The 19,718-nt window shown below is 30.5% G+C and overlaps 2 protein-coding genes across 2 annotated transcripts; one reads left to right on the top strand and one right to left on the bottom strand.

Annotated features, from left to right (window-relative positions):
- On the top strand, nt 2,721–6,838 carry LOC109350298. Its single transcript, XM_019591512.1, has 5 exons — nt 2,721–3,190; nt 4,853–4,938; nt 5,042–5,347; nt 5,472–5,555; nt 5,724–6,838. The coding sequence occupies exons 1-5, from the start codon at nt 2,723–2,725 to the stop codon at nt 6,169–6,171; spliced, it is 1,392 nt and encodes a 463-aa protein (XP_019447057.1). The 5' UTR covers nt 2,721–2,722; the 3' UTR covers nt 6,172–6,838.
- LOC109350297 (SEC14 cytosolic factor-like) lies at nt 7,170–11,764 on the bottom strand. The gene is made up of 11 exons (XM_019591511.1): nt 11,591–11,764; nt 11,473–11,501; nt 10,738–10,821; nt 10,600–10,653; nt 9,944–10,018; nt 9,656–9,709; nt 9,324–9,383; nt 9,143–9,238; nt 8,838–8,939; nt 8,672–8,752; nt 7,170–7,799 (listed from the first exon to the last, which is right to left on the bottom strand). The coding sequence occupies exons 1-11, from the start codon at nt 11,643–11,645 to the stop codon at nt 7,476–7,478; spliced, it is 1,014 nt and encodes a 337-aa protein (XP_019447056.1). The 5' UTR covers nt 11,646–11,764; the 3' UTR covers nt 7,170–7,475.

Raw genomic sequence — 19,718 nt, 5'->3', positions numbered from 1 at the left:
TTTCTTTTTTGTATATCTAGAGATCATTCCTATTTATATTAATACATTATACTAATTATCTCTTAATGAGAAATAGAAATAAATGTGATCTTTTAACTAAAAAATAATAAATGTAATTAAATTAAACAAAATATGTTATATCGTGAAGACAAATTCAAATAGAATAAGAGTCAATCTCTTTATTATTTTTTGTTCGTTAAAAAATGCATCAATAATTCTAAGGAAATAATGTTTAAATCACTCTTATATTATATTGTAATGAACCAAAAGTAATGAATATATATTGACTCGTATACTTTCAGACTTATCTTCCCAATATAACATATTTTGTTTAACTGAATTATATTTATCAACTTTTTGTTTAAAAAATTAGTCTTATCTTTCTTGTACAGATAGTTAGTAAGATATATATATAAAAATTAGGGGATTTGTATAAGTGTAGAGAAGTTAATGATGATTTATATATTTTTACTAAAATTCAAGAGTATGAATATAATTTACTCTAAAAATAAATCATATTACATACATATAAATATGAGTTTAAAATCTATGCACAGTCAATGTAAAAAAAATTTACACCATCGACATATCATCATCATTGATTTGTATTACTTTTGTTTAAAGTCAATGCTAGTTAAGATATAAATGATGAATGATTTACTGATGTCGTAAAAAATACAATATATATATTAAATCCTATAAATATATAGATATTTGTATTAATTAACGGCCATTTCAATTGATAGCAGAATAAATTTATGATTTAATCCAAGATTAATATTTTCATATCACGTGTGGTTTGTATCCTATGTATATTTAAGAGAGATGATGTAATTAATTTATGTGTATTACTCGATAATAATACTTTATATATGAATAGGAGATTTACAATATAAAAAAACTCTTGGATTGCCCGTGTATAAACTATTTTCTCTTTAAAAACCCATTCAGTACAATTCTTTACATTAGATAATACTTATCAAAATTAACATCCAAATTCAACTCTTTTAAAAATATAAATAATTTGATAATAAAAAAGAGAGTAAATTACACCGACACCCCCTGAGTTTTAGCGAAATCACATAAACCACCCCTCACTTTTCTATACTTACACAAACCTCCCATAGTTTTTATACTTTAGTTACACTGACCACCCTGCATGAGAAATAAGTGTAATCTTTGAAAAAATTGTAATAAATGCAATTAACAAATATGGTATATTGTCGAGACAAATCCAAATAATATATGAATTGGTACTTCTTTATTATTTTTGGTTCGTTACGATATAGCATAAGAGCGATTTAAACAATAGTCCTTTAGAATTGTTGATGCATTTTGTAATAAAAAATAATAAAGATACATTAATTTTGATATTATTTAGATTTTTCCTCACAATATACCATGTTTTGTTTAACTTCATTACATTTATCACATTTTTATTTAAAAGATTGCACTTATTTATCATGCATAGGTTGTCAGTGTAATGAAAGTATAAAAACTATGAAGGTTTGTGTAGGTGTAGAAAAGTGATGAGTGATTTGTGTAATTTCACTAAAACTCAAAGAGTGTCAGTGTAATTAACTCTAAAAAAGATTTAATAGATTCACAAAAACAAATTAGGAAAATAATTGTTTTTGTATTAATTAATGTGGAAATATGGAAAATCATAATTAATACGGAAATTGTAAAACAAACAAACAGCTTCAACTAATAGTATTATTACATCCACAAATAACTAATTTATCGTAATTATTTCCTTCATTTCTTTCACTCATTATATCCACAATTGAATATGAGAAATTATTGCAATAATTGTTTCTATTGCTAAAAACGCATTATTTGATGAGGGTAAATGTGATTTTCATTATCCAACATGATGTTTGGCAATAAAAAAGTCCAAAACCCCAATTTTAATTCTCTTCCTTTCTAATTATTCCAGCTTTATCATCTAAACAAGTAAATTTTATACTCCTTTTGTTTAACTTATATTAATAAATAAAACCAATTCGTTTACACAATCATTTTAAAAGCAAACATATCCACGCATAAGATTTAACTCAATAATCAACCATAATTATAATTTAATTCTTGCAAGTTGCAACTGTATGCATTTTTAGGTGGTTGTAAAGGGTAAAATATTATAACAAAAAAAGGTAAAATATTAACCCTAATGTAAATCATACATTTATTCTGTAATCAATTGAAATCGCTTTTAATTAATAGAAATATCAATATTGTTATTCGTGATACCATTTATTTTTTATTTCTAACACTAATTAATGTGTTAATAATTGCACCCAAGAAAAAAACAAATCAGTGACATAATCTTGTAGATCCTCAGCAAAAATATAAAAAAATCATCATATATTTATTGAAAAATATATAAATATGTTTATAATGTTGGAGATCTTATAATAATACTAACACAAATAAATGGTAGATGATAGACTAACTATACATAAATTTTTATGGATTTAATATATTTATATTAACAGTATAAATAATTTTTACATTATCAGTCAATCATTCATATGTTAACCACTATTCACTCTCATAAATTTTTAATCTGAATCTTTATAGTGTGAGTCTATGGATTACTAACATATTTGTTTTCCTTTCATTCTTCTATATATACACATTGTATTAACCCACAACAAATATTTTATTGCTACATAGGAGTCTGATTCACACTTATACCAGGGAAGCTCGCACATAAATATCAATGTCTGATCTATATTATCATAACAGAACAAGACGACGTAGAAGAACACAACCTCGTCCTACTATTATTTCTCAACCTCTTTCACCAAAAACTCTTCGATATTTAACGTTAATGTCGATAGAAAAAGGTAACAAAATTCAAAGAAAAGTAGAAGACATAAACGCATACATGTTCAAGAACCAATCTTCTACTTCTTCTTCTTGTTATTGTTCTTCTTCTCAAACAACAAGTGCTTCTGGAAATGATGGTGTTCTTTCTGGTACTGGTGAAAGTGAGATAGGGTTCTCAAGAATCGATCTCCGGCAGAGCTCCATCGCCGGCACTGTTGAGTTTTACCGGCGACATGTGTTTTTGTGTTATAAGAAACCGGAGGTGTGGCCACCGCGGATTGACGCGTCAGAGTTTGACCGGTTGCCACGGTTGCTGCATGCTGCTGTTGTGGCTAGGAAGAAAGATATGAACCAAGAGGTATGTTAATGCATAAAATCCTTTTCTATCAGTTTTTTTAGATAAAAATATTATTCCATTGTATCTAAATTGATAACATATATCATGTTGTTTTTCTATTTTCTCTTGATTTTTCCGGTATTTGCTTCTCCATCCTGCTCATTAATTAATGTAATAGTGTGGAATCAAACTCATCTTGAAGAGTACTACGAAATAACAAATAATTCATACACAATAACATTTGTCTTCCTTATGGGAGTGTGAATCAATACTGTTTGTGCCATGAATTTTGTGATGCTGTCATTATTTTTCGGAAACTACATTAACTAGAGGATTCACTTAATCATATTTGTTAACTTTTAATCTTCCTTAAAGAGATTGATAATAATTTCAATGTTGATAATGATAAGTTTAGCCTTTTTTCTTTCTTGAACAAGCAGAGGTATCAGTATAGTTAAGTGAAATATCATTGTGACATTATGGAATTTCCTTTTTCTCTCTCCATGCTTTTACATGAATATATCTAAATTTCCCACTCCGTCTTTTTATCCATAGATTAAGGAAATTAGGTAAAGTTTTTACCATTAAACTTATCAAGAAATATGTGACATTCCAAAATTATTTATATTTAAAGTTTTCTTAATTGTAATAATCTTTTTAACTAATTGATTATTACTTTTCCATTTCATGTAATTTTATTGAATACTACCTAGAATAATATAAGCCGTGTTATGAAAAAGTAGTCAGGTTAATATCGAAAGAGTAATAAATATGGAATCAATACATTAGAGATATATTTAATATATAAATTATTTAATATTATTTACATGTTATATAATTATTTATATTTATGAACAAATATAATATTCTCAAATTTGAATTGATTATTTTATATTTTTACACATTGAATGCATTTAGTATGCTTTTATGTAATACATATTTTTTGTTTACTTTTAGACTCAAATAGTAAGAGCATTTAGTATTAATCTTTTCAAAATGTTTTTGGGATGCCTTTTTGTAACTGAAGTCAACGCTGTTATTTGTCCAAGACTCCAAGTAACATTTACACACATTTGTATTCACAATAAATAACTACTCTACCCAAATCATGATATGACTCATGCATATCCACACCGTTTGAACTCACGTTGTTGACTTATTTATTTATATATAATAATGAAGTTTTTATGCACATTACATGATAAATGAAATTTTGTCGTTCAAGATGTCCTATTGATGCATTAAAATGATGTCAATTTTTCATTACATAAGGTCTGCCTTTGGTTTAGTGTCTATTTAAGGAGAATGTATGTGGAAAAGTAAAGATTAAATTTGGTTAAAGTATTAGTGAACTATGTTTGATGGACCAATAAGTCTTGGTCCAGCAGTGTTAAAGTATTAGTGCTTGGAGATGGTATCTCATTTTTTTCCTGTCAAGGTTATGAATACCTAAGATGAGTTGTTAACTGTTCATTGCTTCTTAATTTTCATATTTTGATGGATTTTCATTTGTACTAAAACAATCACCATGTATTTGACAACTTCTGGCATTGCAACTCCCTTAATACTTGCTACTATCATCTGTCTTAGTTCATAACCCATCTTTGTTCAATCTTGTTCTAAGGAAATCATGTTAACATTATGCTGAGTGTGACTGACTGTCTTGGATTTATTTCTTTGTAGACTTGCTTAACCATATGCGAGGGGGACGACAAGACTGAAATTCCGAATGGAGATTTATTAATCTTTCCGGACATGATCAGATATAGGTTAGTCCGAGTTCTGTTTTGCCATTTTTGACCTTCCTATATAAAGATTCTATGTTGTTTTTCCTCCAAAACATTAGGAATAACAATTTTAGTGAAATTGCAGGAGGTTAACACATTTTGATGTTGAATCATTTGTTGAAGAAGTTCTTGTCAATGATGGAGAATGGCTTCCTGGAAAACCAGAAGCCTTAGAAGCTTCATATGTTTTCGTGTGTTCGCACGGATCCCATGATTGTCGATGTGGGGTTTGTGGACCTATGTTGGTTAGCAGGTTCCGGGAAGAGGTAGAATTATATGGTCTTCAAGGCAAAGTATTTGTTAGCCCATGCTCCAACATTGGCGTGCACCATGATGCAGGAAATGTCATTATATTTGGATCAACCATTAATGGAGAAGTCACTGGACACTGGTAAGGTGATTCTTATGGTTACTAAACATTTCTTTTGCTGACAGAACTTTCCATTTCTTTATAACATTGTTTTCTGTTTTTTCGATATTGCGCTGAGCAGCTTCTTTTCAACTTAATTGTGTAGGTATGGATATGTTGCTCCTGAAGATGTGTCTGTACTGCTTCAGCAACATATCATTAAAGGGAAAATTTTAGAATCTTTATGGAGGTAATTTTTTCTGCATTATTTGTTTGTGCTATTTTAATGTTATGTATTTGTTCCATACTTGGAAACACAATAATTGGTCTCTCTCTGTAGTTTTCTTTTGGAGGCACTAGCTGATTTGAATTTGTTCATTCATGTGGACATTTTTTAACATTGTAAAATTTTCATCAGGGGTCAGATGGGTTTATCAGAGAATGAACAGAAGAAAAGTCAACAACAAAGGCTTCAACTTAATGGTGAACGAGGTTTAAAAGCAAGCACAAAAATGTTGATGCAGATGAACGATAATGAGAAAAGCACTGCTGCTTGTCGATCTCCGGACAACTTTGTTAGTTGTTGCCAAGAGAATGACGACTCTTCTCACTACCAGAACCATGTATCAATAGAAAGGATAAAAAACCATGACGACTTTGCAATGGAGGCAAAACTATTAGCTGATAATAAGAGCAATGAGAACACAATTTGTCGGATCAATAGAGGGAAAAGGGCATCGCGCAAGTTTCGCTCCATGTCAACAGAACTTGACAGCTGGGAGCGAGAAGATACTTATGCTGCTATTGCAGTTGTTTGCGCTGCTGCATCAGTTGCCTTCGCCTACAGCTGCTACAAACAGCTATAATGAGATGAGAGGAACCAAGATGGTGGCTAAAGAATCCATGTGGTAGTGTTATATAGCAGTGGTTTGGATAGTTCCGGCTGTTATATGATTGAATGACTTCAGATGAAGATGCTAGTATAGTTTAACTATAGAATTATATCGACTATTTCTGTATTGCTTCACTACTTCAATTTGCTGAGGCACTTAGAAAATAGGTAATTTAGGTGGAAATGATTCGAACATATAATCTTAGCCTCATAATATTCAAATCTAGTACAAAGTTTACCTAGTTGGGATTAATTTCTAGCATTTATTGATTTGTAAAGCACAGAGCAACAAGAAAAGGAATCAACTGATCCTACTAGAACATACAATTGAAAAATCAAGAAGTTGGTTAATTAATGAGGTTAATAGCAAAAAAGTGTCAAAATATGATATAGTATTACCATGGACTCAAGACTTATGAACTCTTCCCATAGCCATAAAGGAAAGCCAGCCACCTTCCCAATTGCACTTAATCTGAATGTTAGAAATAGATCTGAAGCCCTGAAGCATTATTTTTCTGACCCTACTAACTACTTTAGAACAAATAATAACCCTAGTATTAATTTATCTAAGAGTAAATACCCATTTTGGTGTTTCAAAATTTTCGCATATACCAATTTGATCCATAAAAAAAATCCAAACTAGTGCTCAGAGATTGTGAATGCGAGTCAAAATAGTGTTACAAAAATGTTATAACTGATTAATTTGACCAACATTTAATATTTTTGGAACTATTTTAGGGTTTTTCAATTTTCGGGTCTAGATTAGTGCATACAAAATTTTTGAAGGGACCAAAATAGGTCTTTACTCTTTATCTAATGTTAAAACTAAGTTGACTCGCGACATAAAAATCTTCCTAGACTTCCTTAATCAAATGAATTTGAGATTGCCATGCTTTTTGTTGGGAGGGTGTTACATGCAAAGGACATAAGTGCGATGACCAGACAACTCCAAAGCACACAATAGAAAAACCCTACATCAAGTACTAAAATTTATATTCTTATTTCATCAGAATAACCATGTTCAAAAGCATCATCAACAAATTACCATAGGTCAATACTATGCTCACCATCCTAAGGTGGCTACAAGAATTAGCTTGAAATTTCTCCAGCAAGAAATTTGCATCGAGTTGATGCAAATATTTAACATCTAGTAATTAAGTATAATAACCCTTATAAAGGACAAGTATAGCACCTTATTCAAAAGGGATAGCATAGTAATCAAATATCAGTGGCTCAGACCAGAAGTCTGAAGGAGGCCAAAAACAGTGTAGTTAGCTTTCAATGCCCATTAATTGCAACACCATTTACAGAGTTTGAGAAGCCATTCTGATTATCCATTTTGTTGAATTCAGTTTCTATGGTCTTTGCAATTTTGGCATCATCTGGATTAGGCTCTGGTACGTGAACATAGAAGGACCCTTGTCTCATGATCGGTGAACTTGTCTCCATAATAATAGCTTGTTGCTTGATGTAGTTATAGAGTTGTTGATGGAAGACATGATCGAAGGAGAAACAATTTTCTGTCTTTAATGATGCATGATGTCTTGATGACTTGGAATCTTCTTTTGTGCAAAAGTGCGGGAGGGATGCATAGTCCATTATCTGCTCACGAGTTTTAAAATGAATGTTGAGTATGACAATTATCTTGTAGTAGCAACAAATAAAGGAAGATGCTACTTTTGGAGCCTCAATATGAAATTCAATGAGTACCATCAAACACACATTATACATAAATATTAATGCGAAGAATAATTAGGATGGAGAAATAAGGAAGACTTATAATATACTAAATCTTCCATTAATGCAAAGGTAGGACACCAAGCTGATTTGATCAAATTTTACCTCACATTTGTCTATAAGCAGTTCTAAAGAAAATTCACAAAATCTTGTTTGTTATGATTTAAAATGACATTAAAATTCAAGATTAGTATCTTCCTTATACTACAAATTTCAGTGTTGAACTGGAAGCTAACAAACAAATTCCATAAGCATGATGCAGTTATGACTACTAGTGTAACTAAACAAATAAAATGATGTGCACTGGATTGAGTCTAAATCTGAAGCATGATAAAAACATGCATTTATTTTCATTAATTTTACTTTAATTTAGTCAAGAGAACTGGGAGGCAAACTCATATACATGTATATCATACTGTGAAGGCTCAACCAAGAAGGCATTGGCCTAGTGGTGTAAAGTCCTGCTAGATCCCCAGAAAAGATCAAAAGGTCAAAAGTTCAATTCCTGAGAGCGACACTTGTTGGGAGGAGCAGCCATGCACCCCGAAAGGGATTAGTTCCTTACTCAAAAGGTAAGGGAATAAATACCCTTGGTAGTACCAAAAAAATTAATGTGAGAGCTCAAGTAGACTTCAGTGTAATGATCCTCAACTTGGAGGTAAGCAGAACCCAAGAAGGCATTCCACTCTTGATGAAACTAATGGTTCTCAGAAATTGAAGATAATGTTTACGATTACCTTCAGTAATTCCTCCTTCCCACAACCCTGCAGCACCTGGACTTTCTTCCTTGTTCTTTCTTGCAAAAGAGGTTTTACAACCTGAAATTGTTATTGCAAGTATGTTTATGACAAGGACATGATGAGGAGCATTCCAAATTGTTGAATCATTAAGATATACACAAACCTTCCAGCATGCTGAGAAAACATATGGCGCATTAACAATATAGTATGTGTCTGTCATTTCCGGGTAGTTCAAATCATCTATTGTAGATATAGAAGTCAAAAGCTGAGGAAGGTAGTAAAACAGAAAGTGTCAACAATAAGTAGCATCAAGCAGATGGAAGGAACGAGAACTGAGAAACCTCAATTGCAATGACATTTAACACTGATGACAATAAAGTCCATCCAAACAAGAGGGTTTCATGTGATTAAATAATGAAGAAAGCAAGAGGAAAAGAAAATAATTTTTGTTCTGAAAAACTGGCTTACCCTCAATTGGCTCAGTGCTGATAATTTTAATCCAGTCATATCCAAGACCTTCACACAGGTGCCAATGTATCGGCCATGCTTCTTTGTAGCGGTTGGCTAAGACGAAAATTTCAAATAAGCAAGCATTACAGCAATAGAAAATTTATGATAAAAAAATAGTTAAACAGTGTTAGGTAGTCACCAAGATGACCCGGTCCCGATATTCATTCAGTTGGATGTGTGACTGTACATAGTGTTTGTCCTGCACAAAAGAACTAGCCACTTAATATCAAATAGATAACAACCCAAAGAAGTTTATAAGCTACATTGATGAATATAATAAGACAACAAGAAGGCTTTGATTTGAACACTAAAACACTCTTGTAGAAGCATGTGAATATTAATTATTAATGTGTACGTTGATAAGAGATCGAAAAGTCCACAGAAGAAAAGAAGATATCTGGTCCAATAACCATTGTTCACGGAATTAGTGCAGTTTATTTATCATAACAGAGATGTTAAGGAGATCCTTACAGATGCTTTGTCAAATGTGCTAAGCCCAACACCAACAGCAACGACAGGTAGACCCTGGCATAATTCCGCCACAAATGAAAGAAGATAACAATCATAAAGGTAGAAGCATTTGAGATTACGTATAAAGATGACATGTCTTATTTCTTATTATAAATTTCTTAAAACATCATCAATAAAGGTTCCAGATAGAGAAGGGAAGAACCTTGAAAGAGGATAAAAATAAAACATACTAGAGATCGAAAACTCTTATGGTGATAAGATCAATCAAAAACACAAAAGTATACCTACCTCCTTTGAGTATCCAGACATTCCTACAAGTTGAGAATCTCGGATAGCCCTGTACAAATCTGCTGGTATTGGCTTCTGTTACAGAAAAAGGATAAATTAACAATGCAACATAATTTTAATGCTAAAAAGTGTGATGCATATATAAGAACAAAAATAATAAAGAATGTCAAATAATCACAGTGGCCGTGTGAATTTCATTTGTAGAGTGAAATTACTCTTAGAACCAACTCAAGGTACTAACATTGTCAGTAGAGACTATTCACATGTATATGAAGAAATAGGTTTTAGATGAAGATACTGCAACGACTCAGAAGGATTGGCATTTTTCTTTTATAATAGCATAAATGGGTACACTTGCTTTATGCGTATTTTGGGCGGAAACACACACAAATTAAGAATGTCGCAGAATCCAGAATTACTAGATATCTTCATTAAGATAAATATTTTCCAAATGAGCACTTCATCTATATTACCCATCTACATATTGTAACCTTACATTATTTATCTTAGGAAAAGCTTTAAATGACAACATCCAATATACATTTTGAATGAGGTGATTGTGAAGGCAGAATGACAGAATTCAGAAAATAAGTTTTAGGAATAGAGAACAACAAAATGGTAGAATTCAGAGAAATTTGTACAGGAAAGAAACTCACCGCTAAAACATTGTCGATCTCATTTTCCACTCTCCATTGCAAACAATCAATTAACTGTACCGGTTTAAATTGTCAGAAAATATATACATCCAAAGATCAAGCCTCGAGTAATTCAAATCACAACACAATCAACTTTACCATTTTATGAGCTTTGGCAACATTCCAGTCCCTTCCTTTAAGAAACCGTGCTAGTGTTTCAGTTGGATAGCCCTGGTGCAGATTCTGAAATATAAAGATAAAGTTTTATGTAAAAAGAAAATACTCATAATTGCAGATAACAAGACATAGATAAGATGATATATTCTTACTATAACACACAAAATCAGATAACCATGAAAGGCTGATTGATAGATCAAAAAATGTAGATTTACAAAATAATATGAAGGGAAAACATTAAAAGACATTTTAGTGTGATTTTTCATGGAGACTCATGGCTAAATATATAAAGACAAATTGCACTCCAAGAAGTACTGAACTATTTAATTCTTAAGTAAGCCTTTTTTTGTACTACCAAACTACTAATCTCTTTCAAGATTAGTACTTGTCTCTCCCAAAAAGTGTCACTCACAGGAATCAAACATTTGACATTTTGGTCTCTCTGTAGCCCACTAGACCAACGTCTTGTTGGTCCTTAAGTAAGCCTTTGCTATCAAGATAGAACAACTATCCAGAGAAAATTTCTTAGCAACTGTAAGATATCAATGGTCCAGATCAACTTGGCAGCAAAATTTAATTTTTGGTTTTATCTAGGATAAAAAAAATATGCATCTAAAATCATTACAGATCACAAATCATACCATCTATTTAATTAGTTTTCCTTATAAGTTGCTCAAAACCCAAGATCAAGCAAAACTAAGAAATTAAAAGCCAAACCTGGAATGATTTCTTCTGCTGCTCATCCACTGCATCAAGATACAAAACAAGAAACTTTATCACTGATCATAAGCATAGATCACAAAAGAATATAAGCTGAGTATTTTATTATGCAAACCATTTTCCATCAGGGTCTGCAACTGCTTGATTGCTTCCTGATTACCCATACCCATCTTGTTTTAGCTCTCTGGTTAACAAAAAAACAACAACTTTGAAGCTAAGTAGCTGAGAAATTTGAAGGGGAGAATCTATAACAAGATCTTTGAAATCCTAATCCCCAAGAAGGTATTTTTACTACCTACAGAACCTTGAAACTGGTATCGAAATAGAAGTATGGAGAGAGAAAGGGTGGGTCAAGCAGAGGAAGTGGGTGCCACCCTTTGTTCTAAAGATTCTAAGCTTTGGTTTGCTCAACTCCTCTGACTCTGTGAAAACATCAAATTGCCAAAGTATGTGGAGCTGTTTTTGGCTTTGGTTGCAGGTTTCCTATGTAGGAAATTGAGAGGTCCACATTATAAAGAAAAAAGTGGGTAAATGTTTAATAACAAATACCATTAATGTCATCATAGTAAGACTTCTAATACTCTATCAAATCACATCATATTTTTATCTATAGTTATACTTCAACTGAAAAGAATCAATCGAGTTAAGTCGAACTTGCGCAACTTAGTTCGATTTACTTAGGATTAACCCGAGTCAAGTTTTGAGCCAAGATTATTTTTGAACTATTTTTTTAGCTAAAATTTGATTCAATTAAAGTTCATGACGAACTCAAAGTGTTGGTGGATTATACATATACAATTAGAAAAAGTTTGTGAATATTAATCATAAATATAATTATGAGTTAAAGTTCATTTAATCTTATTTGAATTGTCAAGGTATATGAGAATTATTATCATTTATATATATATATATATATATATATAATCGAGTCAACTAATAAATTTAATTAATCGGATTGTATTTGACTTAAGTTCTACTCATTTATTTAAATAATAAATATAAACTAATTTTAAAAAAAATTGAAAATTAATGATTCAAATCAGAGACTAGTGAAAACTACATTGCATATAAAACTCAAATTTTAAGATAAAATTTTAAGTCAGAATCTCTTAAATTTAGGGATATACATAATATAATATATATAGTATTAAAGAGTATTACATTTACTCCTTTCTAACCGTAATAATTACTTATCACATAGATAATGGGCTCTATTTTCAGTCTAAGTGCAATTCATTTCTGAATTAAGTTTATCAAATTAAATAATAAGTCGAGTTTTGAACAAATGTTGAATTTGTTTGAGTCATTCTCAAATTTAGTTATACTATTAATATTTTTAATTTTTTATATAATTAATATATATATATATATATATATTAAATTAATATTTGGAATATAAATATGTGATGTGAAATAAAGGGAATGAAAAACAACTATGACATGACTGATACACTTTTAAGCAAAAATCTTGAAACATATATTATTTCTTTTAAAATAGATATAGTTTTAGGAATTTCTTTAAAGTAAGGATAGAGTTTCCCTAATAATAAAGTAGCCTCATTTTAAAACATATATTATTCTTTTGTTTATATGAGGTATCTCCATAAATTATAAAAAATGCATAACAAGACAATAAAATTTGTCTCAAATTAACTGTATTAGAGTATTACCTCTAATCCTTTTTATAGGAACTTTTTGTGTATCTTCATGTGGATTAAGAAATGTAGAAATATTAACAAACTCGTCAATAAATGTATCACATGTATCAATATTTATTTTATATTAATAAAACTATTTTCCCTTCTCACTCAAATTATTTGTTTAAATAATGGTATTTTGGTAACAAAATTATTTATTGAACTTTACAAAATGTCATATAAATAAGACTAAAACAAAAACTCAAAGAATCTATTTATGAAAAAACTCAAAGAATGTTATAAAAGTACTTATTAAATTAGGGATGACAATGAATATCTGGACTCTTGAGTACCTATAAAAAATACTTACAACGAGTCAAGTCTGGGTCTATGTTTTTGGACCTATCTGTAATTGAGATAAGAGATTTTAAGAGTCAATGTTGGATGAGTTTGGGTCAGGGTAATGAGATACTCAGACTCATGAGTATCTAAACAAGCTATTCCTTCATATATATATATATATTGTTATATTGTTAATTCATAAATGTGATTGTTATGTTGTTAAAGAGGGATGTTAGTGATCTTATATTGTTTAGTATTGATATGATGTTATGTTGTTAATTTATATGTATAATCCAATATTTTGTTGATTGAACAATTCTTACTAAATCAATTTTACATCATAATATTGAAATAATAAATTTAAAATGTGTTTAAAACTTTAAATATTTTTATAATTTTTTCTCTTGTTGATTACTTAAATAACATATAAGATTGTAGGAAACAAACACACAATTACATAGATTTCTCGCAATTATTTGTAATGTTTTTTTAAATTTTGTGTGTATCGGCAGATCTGCTGGGTGCCGAAGGACTCGTGGATATCAGCACGGGCCTGGGGCGGGTCTGAGTCAAAAAATGAAGTAACAAGGCGGTCTGGATAATGCACTACCCGGGCCCATCTAGACCCATTGCCATCCTTATACTAAACCAATGTAAAATCATAAAACTAGGGATGACAATGGGTGCCAGACTCGCGAGTACCCACAAATAATACCTGCAACGGGTTGGGTCTAGGTCCATGTTTTTGGACCCATAGGTAATTGAGACCTAAGATTTTGAGACTCGTTGTTGGATGAGTCTGAGTTTGGGTCATAAGATACCCAGACTCACGGTACTCGGATCCGCTATTCTTTCATATATATAGCGACATAATTGTAATATCATGTTAATCATGATTGTAATTTTATATTGTAATTTTATGTTATTAATATAATGTTATATTGACTAATCTAATGTTGTAACATGGTTATGTTTAAAAGACAATTTAAATTATGTTTAAAACTTTAAATTATATTTTATAATTTTCTCTTGTTAATTAATCGAATAACTTATAATATTGTACAAAACAAATACAAAAGTAGGTAAGTTTTTTACAATTATTTTTTATATTTTTTGGAATTTGTAGGTAACCGCAAATTCGTTGGGTGTCCAAGGACTTGCGGTAGTAAACATAGCGGGTATGTATTAGCATGGATCTGGGACGACTCTCGATTCAAAAATGAAACAACAAGACGAGTCTAATTAATACACTACTCAGATCCATCCAGACATATTATCATCCATACATAAAACTCAAAGAATATTATGAAAGGGCTATCAGTTTATGACAAACAATTATTAGTCAATTGATCTATGAAGATAAGTTATATTTTATAAATAATTATTAATGACGTAAGAATTCGTATAAGTAATACACTACTATTCAGACCCATCTTTTATATATACTAGTGACACACACTTTTTGTCTGCCAGCCTGCATTCGTACTTTTATGATATCAAATATTCAAGTTTTATATATTTTATTTCAGATGTTTGTATTGAGTATACTTTATACTATATTTTTTTAATGGAGATACTTTATATTATAACTTTTTATTTTATTATAATGTTCAACTTAAAGTGAGAAAGGTGATTAATATGTTGTTGATAGTTACATACTTAAATGATTTTTTTGTAAAAATTAAAAAGTTTAAGGGTAAAATAGGAAAATAAAATTTCATGGTAACTATACCATGCTTTATATAGTATATAGAAGATTAGTTGGTTAGGGGCATTTTGTGCATATATGCCCACATTTTTACATTATGATGTCAAACATTCAAGATTTATATACTTTATTTTGAAGAATTAGAATATCTATACTAGCATAAATATAAAGCCAAAACATCTTATAACTGCCTAATATGGTGTAATTTTTTATTGCTTGTTTTACCCTTCTAATTAACCATTATTACAATGTTTTTATACATCTATATGTATCTATACTTCTATATCTATACTATTTATAAAGTCAAAACATCTTATAACTACTAATATGATATAATTTTTTATTGCCTATTTTACCCTTCTAATTAACCATTATTACAATGTTTTTATACATAATAAAAAATATTAATAGGAGTTAGAGAAAGTTACATACCTAAAAATATCATATTATCAATTTTGTTTTTTAAAACAATCATAGTTCATTTTCATATTTCTTTTATCACAAAAAATATAATATCATGTACATTGAATATAAAAAATGTGATACGATTCTCTTAAATAAAATACATAAAAATTAAATATTTAATTCTAGGAAATAAGAAAGCGGATCGACAGGCACGAAGTGCCTGTTGACATGCTATAGTGATAATAATAGATATATGTTAATAAGATATACAAAGGTTAATGTTAAAGGAATTCAAGTGAAAATAATTGTCATATAAAAATTATTAAAATAATAAATATGGACCATATAATGATTAATATTAAAGGTTAAATATAATTATAAAATAACGTACATTTTACTATTATCATTACACATAGAGGAGTGGGGGTCATGCCACTCACTCAATTTAAATTTTTAATTCCAACCAGTAAAAACATTTATTTCCTAATTTGTTGCTCATTTTGTACTACTCTGTAATCTAATTGTTGTTCTGGTTTAGCAAAATTACAAGCAAGTATGTCATAGAAAATACTGCAACTTATTATTGTATCAATGAGGCAGAGTTGGATTAGTTAGCATGTATATTGTAGTTGACACTTGACAGATACCAAAATGGTTCATGAAATTTATATTTACCTTTTTTGTGTGTTTTAATGTGTTGCTTTTGGTCTCTGTTGTTATTATTTGTCATCTCTTGACTTAGAGAAAATCAGTGAAGATCTGCATTTGTGCCTCTTATGGTGTTAAAAGTTGTGAATTTAAGGCAGTGATTTGATTTGCATGGCATTTCTTATACAAAGGTAGAGCTATATTGTAGCTTATATGATTTTATGTTTTCTGTAGTCAATATAAACCAAACCACATTTTACTATGTTTTGCCTTTATATATAGTATAGATATAGATTATAGAAAAGCAAAAACAAGTAAGAAAACCAATTAGAATTTTTTTTAGAGAATTATCGGCAAGATTTGGTAAATAATTGTCAGTAATAACATTGATGTTATTTTTCCTTCTCATAAACTAATAATGGTAGTTTTGGTACATATAGTAATTTATGGAACTTGTGTAATTCGAGTTAAGCAAACATGTTGAAAATATATCACTCGTAAATCATCCTATAAAAATCATCTATGATGTCTTAACCATATTTTATTATTTTATGGCCAATAACTTGGTCGGTGAGTTAAAATTTTAATGTCTTTTTCTCACTAGTGGAGTTTTATCTCTAAAAAATATAACTAATCTTCACCTGAAAAGAATCCTACCCGGTAAAGTGCACTTTGTCATAGGCCGTACTTGTAAAAAAACAGTAACTTCAGTTGCTTGGATCTTTTGTAAGCAAGGTTGCAACATATATTCGACATATAAACAAGTTAATAAATTGAAAATCCACCTATTAATTGAAACTTAAGTAGAAATTTATCCTCTTGCAAAAAGAAAAACTTGATTCCATTAAATAATTCATAAACATTTAGGATTTCTCCTTCTCGTTATATTTTCTTTGGTTGAAACAAATGGGACAATTGATGTGTGAAACGAAAAAACCTCAAGTACTACATAGGATGATGGAAACTTGAAGAATGTTTATCAACCTTAAAGTGCTCTCCTGATGTGTGTCACAAGAGATACAAAAGTTTTGTGGTGGGTGATGACACAAACAATAAAAATCTCCCACACATGCACCACCTCAATAGTTGTTCGTCCGACCGGCTCGGTTCGGACTTGGGCCCAATGAACTTTTTATTTTTTGGGATGTGTTGACCAAGTCAATACACACTTGGTACACATGTTGGTCAAGTCAAAATGGTCGTTGTCAGCATTTAGGGGATGAGGAGAGAGATCCGACCCATATGGTCGTTAGCTTTATCTTGACTGCCAAATCAATCTGACAATTTAAGATGAGATCCTTTTTTGGACTGTCGGATCGATGTGGCATTGTGGCTCTCTGCCTATAAATAAAGGCATCCCTCATTTAGAAAAAAAGTACACCAATTGAGATGTATTTCCTCAAGCTTTCTTCTCTTTCTCTTGGTTGAATCATTTCCTGCTCCCTTATCCCTCTTTCTTTCTATGGTATTAGAATTGGCACAGGTAACCATATTGTGAGAAGTTCGAGAATTGACACTAGTATCCATATTATGGGAAATTCAAAAATTCGAGAATTGACACTGATAGCCATACTGTGGATATTTTGAGAATTGACATTGGTAGCTATATTGCAGGTATATTTGTGATCAGTTCTTACAATGCAGTAAAAATACAAAACAGAGAACTAGATTTTTTTTATCTTGGAGATGGAGTGGTTGATGAACTAGTGTTGCCGGAAAAATAAATTTAGAAATAGCTCTCTAAAATGAAAATAATTACTTATGTAAGAATTTCATATTGAATAGGATGGTTGATGATCTTTATGATTATTATAGTTCATATAGGTCTACCAAATTAATTTGGGATGCACTTGAAAAGAAATACGATACGGTGGAAGTTGAGACTAAAAATTATGTTGTTAGACGCTACCTCAAGTATCAAATTACTGATGATAAATTACTAGAGTCTCAATTTCATGAGATAAAAAAATTGCTCATGAAATCATATATGAAGGTATGCCTCTAGATGAGTAATTTCAAGTGGTTGTCATTATTGACAATTGCCTCTTGGTTGGAAAGACTTTAAAAATCTTCTCAGACATAAGACCACAAAATTCTCTTTGGAATCTCTAATACTCGTCTGCATATTGAGGAAGAAGCTCGTAGATAGAATCATATAGATGAAATGTTGATTGTCTCTAACAATAACACAAAGATGAAATTATCAAGTGCGGTTTTAAAGTCTATTGACAATAACTTTAAGAATAAGAACCTCAATGGGAATAAGAATAAGAACATTAAATGCAACAAGTATTGGAACCCCCAAAAGGTCCAATATGTTAAACCACCTATTGAGAAGTAACATCTTTATTTGTTTCAAATGTGGTAAACCAGGACACATTGCATACAAGTGCAAGAATAAACCAATGAATGGTCCTCCATAAGCCAACATGATTGATTAGCCACTCTTGGCAGTTAAGGAGAAACTTCTGGTTTTCTTATGAATAAGGGTAGTTTTAATGATACCATAAGAGCAAACTTGAAGAAGATCTTACTCCTGACCTTGACACAGTTTTAATGAAGCACCAAGATCACCAAAAGGAAGAAAAAAGAATACCCTGAAGACATAGAAAATCAAGCTTCAAGATTAATATATTCAAAGTCTTCTATAGGTACTTTTATCCTTAATATTTTTTATATATTTAATAGCAATTCTCTTAATTAGAAAAAATATTTAAATCAATTGGAAACTCTTGCTCAAAATGAAATCAATTTTCAAAATGCTAAGTAGCGAGTTACTTGACCCGAGTAACAGATTACATGACTTGAGTAATATGTTACTTGAACTGTGTGACACTGTGTAATAGGTTATTGGGACTAATTAATGGGTTTCCAAATTGAGCATTGAGTTATCCAACAAAAATAATATAAAGTAATCAGTTACTCTAAGGAGTAACTGATTATTCAGATGGATGTTAAGTGCTATTTTGTGAATAATATCTATGTAATTTTGTGCACTTATTGCTTTAATTATGATGAATTTCTTGTATAAACTCCAATGAAATTATTATAATTGTTTCTTGCTTATGAATTTTGCATATTTTCAGAAACCGAGGTACATTATTATCAAGAAAGGAGTTTTATAGGTTTTATTGAAGATAAATGAGATTGAAGAAGCTTGAAATTAAAGAAAAATGAAGCCTTGATGGAAAAGCTAGCATTAGATCTCTCGCCCGAGCTAGAGGTGTCGCCCAAGCCAGAATTTGTCTTTTTGCTCAAGCAAGTATTTGGCACTCAAGCGAGAGAATCATGAAATAAAATCCAATCCTCCTGGAGACCTCTCGCCCAAGCCATAGTTGTCGCACAAACGAGGGGACTTTCTTCATGTTGAAGTCTTCTCTCTTGCTTAAGCGAGAATCTCTAGCTTAAGTGAGAGTCAAATATTTAGAATAGTATTTAAGGCGGTTTGATGAATTAAAAAAGGACTATTTAAGGCAGTTTAATGAATTCAAAAAGGACTCTGC

The sequence above is a fragment of the Lupinus angustifolius genome, chromosome LG06 (assembly GCF_001865875.1).
Source record: "Lupinus angustifolius cultivar Tanjil chromosome LG06, LupAngTanjil_v1.0, whole genome shotgun sequence".
Lineage (NCBI taxonomy): Eukaryota > Viridiplantae > Streptophyta > Magnoliopsida > Fabales > Fabaceae > Lupinus > Lupinus angustifolius.
The sequence above is the reverse complement of the archived record's forward strand: the minus strand, read 5'-3'. Positions and strand labels throughout refer to the sequence as shown.

What these genes read in the sequence shown, in the direction of transcription:
- LOC109350298 (XM_019591512.1), top strand. Translation starts at nt 2,723, where the DNA reads ATGTCTGATCTATATTATCATAACAGAACAAGACGACGTAGAAGAACA. An exon ending in AGAAAGATATGAACCAAGAG is followed by an intron (nt 3,191 to 4,852) that starts GTATGTTAATGC and finishes ATTTCTTTGTAG; the next exon opens with ACTTGCTTAACCATATGCGA. An exon ending in CCGGACATGATCAGATATAG is followed by an intron (nt 4,939 to 5,041) that starts GTTAGTCCGAGT and finishes GTGAAATTGCAG; the next exon opens with GAGGTTAACACATTTTGATG.
- LOC109350297 (XM_019591511.1), bottom strand. Translation starts at nt 11,645, where the DNA reads ATGGGTATGGGTAATCAGGAAGCAATCAAGCAGTTGCAGACCCTGATG. An exon ending in GCAGACCCTGATGGAAAATG is followed by an intron (nt 11,502 to 11,590) that starts GTTTGCATAATA and finishes ATCTTGATGCAG; the next exon opens with TGGATGAGCAGCAGAAGAAA. An exon ending in GGAAGGAGGAATTACTGAAG is followed by an intron (nt 7,800 to 8,671) that starts GTAATCGTAAAC and finishes ACTCGTGAGCAG; the next exon opens with ATAATGGACTATGCATCCCT.